This window comes from Haliaeetus leucocephalus, unplaced genomic scaffold (assembly GCF_000737465.1).
Source record: "Haliaeetus leucocephalus isolate CR32 unplaced genomic scaffold, Haliaeetus_leucocephalus-4.0 Scaffold174, whole genome shotgun sequence".
Lineage (NCBI taxonomy): Eukaryota > Metazoa > Chordata > Aves > Accipitriformes > Accipitridae > Haliaeetus > Haliaeetus leucocephalus.
The window spans coordinates 714,273-716,507 of NW_010972610.1; the positions used below are offsets into that span (position 1 = coordinate 714,273).

Here is a 2,235-nt window from a genome sequence, read left to right on the forward strand (position 1 = left end):
CCCCGCCCCACCGCGCGGGCCGCATCCCCTCCCCCCCTCTGCGCGCACGGACACACATACACACCGAGCGCCGTTACTTACCATAGGTGAACGAAACTACCGGGCATATGGGAATCATGAGTCCGAGCTGGCAGCGACAGCGGCGGCTGAACTCTCAACTCTCAGCCCCCCCCTCCCGCCGCCTCACCGCCGCGCTCGCTCCCTTCCCCCCACCCACCTACGGCGACAACGGCGGAGAGCGGGCGGGCCGGCGCCGTGCGCACGCGCGGGATGTGCGAGGGGCCGCTGGGAGTTGTAGTCCGGCCCCTGGCCGCGCCCCTTGCCACCCCCCCACCCCCGCCCGCAGAAGAGGGCGCTGGGTGCCGCGGGAGCCGCCACCGCCCGTGAGGCGCCGGTCCTCGCGTGCGCATGCGCGGGATGTGCAAAGGCTCTCGGGAGCTGTAGTTTCCCCGCCCCGGAGGCCCAGGCGCTACGGTGACCTGCTCTCAGGGGAGCGCCCCCGTGTCCCCCTCCTCCCTCCGTTATCCCCTGCTCCGCACCCCGAACCGCACCGCACCCCCACCCGCGGACTCACAGTGCAAGGACAGGGTCGGTTTCTCATTTCTTGCCTCCAAAGGCGCAACGTGCCGCAGCAGGTAGCTCCAGTAACAGGCGTCCGGGTGGAGAGGGTCCACGCCACCCCCACGGACACCTTACCGGTGCGTTTCTCAAAATGACAATATTCTCATTTGTATTAGTAGTAACGAAGGGACAAGCACGTGTCCGTATTTACCGGCTTTCCCACGCAAGCACACGGTCAGCCGAAGCCTGGCACACACAGCAGGTACATAGTTAGCACTCTTCCGAGGCCGCAGAGCCGAACGGCAGCAGCTGCAGCTCCTGCACGCCTGCAAGGTTCACAGCAAGACCTCGGGCTCGTCTAAACATAAAACCAGTTTTAAATTCACTTGGGCCCCCGGCTGCACCACCACGACCGCACACGTGAAAAGCAACGTCACTGTCGTCCAACTACAGCCACGTGCACGTCGTCTGACCTGTCCCCGAGGCACCGCAGCTGACACATCCACAAATCGATTCTGTGATAGTTCCCGTGTGCTTAGCGTGAGGTAAAGCCTCATAGAATCATAGAGTCATTTAGGTTGGAAAAGACCTTCAAGATCATCGAGTCCAACCATCATCCATGCCCACTAAACCATGTTATGGAGTACCCTGTCTACACACTTTCTGAATACCTCCAGGGATGGCGACTCAACCACTTCCCTGGGCAGCCTCGCCCATACAGGGCCCATTCGTCTTAAGTTTCTAGGCACCAGCAGTCCCTCAGATTGCTCCTAAAAACCGTTGGGTGGCAGATTGCAGCCCGTGCAGTAACCTCCCATTCAAAGTCACTGAATTTACATCTGTTCCCCATGACTCTGTTCCACCTATTGGCAATCCTTCCCTCTGAGCTGCAGATGCTTCCCCAATCTCTGAACAAAGCAAAGCTCAAATCCTTAAATACTTGCATCTCATTTGTGTACTTTGTCTGTGCTATGATGTGCATTTTTCATAAACTAATCAAGACTTACAAAACACTTCTGGATTAATTACAAAGTGATCATTCTAGAATTATTTGTTTTCAGTCAGCCATGCCTACTCAGAACAGCCCTGCTTGTGATCTCCCACAGTCCTCAGAAAAGCAGGGGTTTCCCTTGTCCCACAGTACCTGGGGTTGTCTTAGGCAGTAAGACTTCAATGAAGATATTATTGTTGATAAAACAAATGAGAGGAGGAAAGCAATTTTTCATCTAAAGCTTACATTATTGCAGCTACATATGAAGTATAGCTACTTAAGATGCCAAACATCTTGCCAGTTTACTGAACATAATTCGTTGGTCATTATTATTATTAGTTTTGCATAGGAACTAAATAGCACTGTACCTCTTGTTCATTCTTATCCTACTCAAGCACAATACAAAAAGGAACCTGCATGGGAAAAAGAATGAATTTCAAACCTATGCAGTGCACTTCCACTCAAAGCTGCTTTTCTGTGAAGAAAGCAGCTATTGGGTGACGACATTTAATTGCTATTGCTTATAAAACCAAAATCCCTAATCCTGAAGTTATATACAAGAGTATGTCAGGAGAGGGCTCTACACAAATCTTCTATAGAAGAACTTAAAGGGCATGACCTCTGCCATGAGAACCTCAATGGACTCAGGATACACAAATGAGAGATATCTATACTCTCCTCTC

The 2,235-nt window shown here is 52.9% G+C and overlaps 1 protein-coding gene across 5 annotated transcripts in view; it reads right to left on the bottom strand.

Moving 5' to 3' along the window:
- Positions 1 to 203, bottom strand: part of ZFR (zinc finger RNA binding protein) — a 48,200-nt gene extending 47,997 nt beyond the window's left edge. For all 5 annotated transcript variants that reach the window (XM_010563971.1, XM_010563972.1, XM_010563970.1 and 2 more), the window contains exon 1: positions 82 to 203. In XM_010563971.1, coding sequence (XP_010562273.1) covers positions 82 to 107 — 26 coding nt within the window. In that variant the 5' untranslated portion in view covers positions 108 to 203. The remainder of the gene's footprint in view (positions 1 to 81) is intronic.
- Between the last annotated feature and the right edge of the window lie 2,032 nt (positions 204 to 2,235).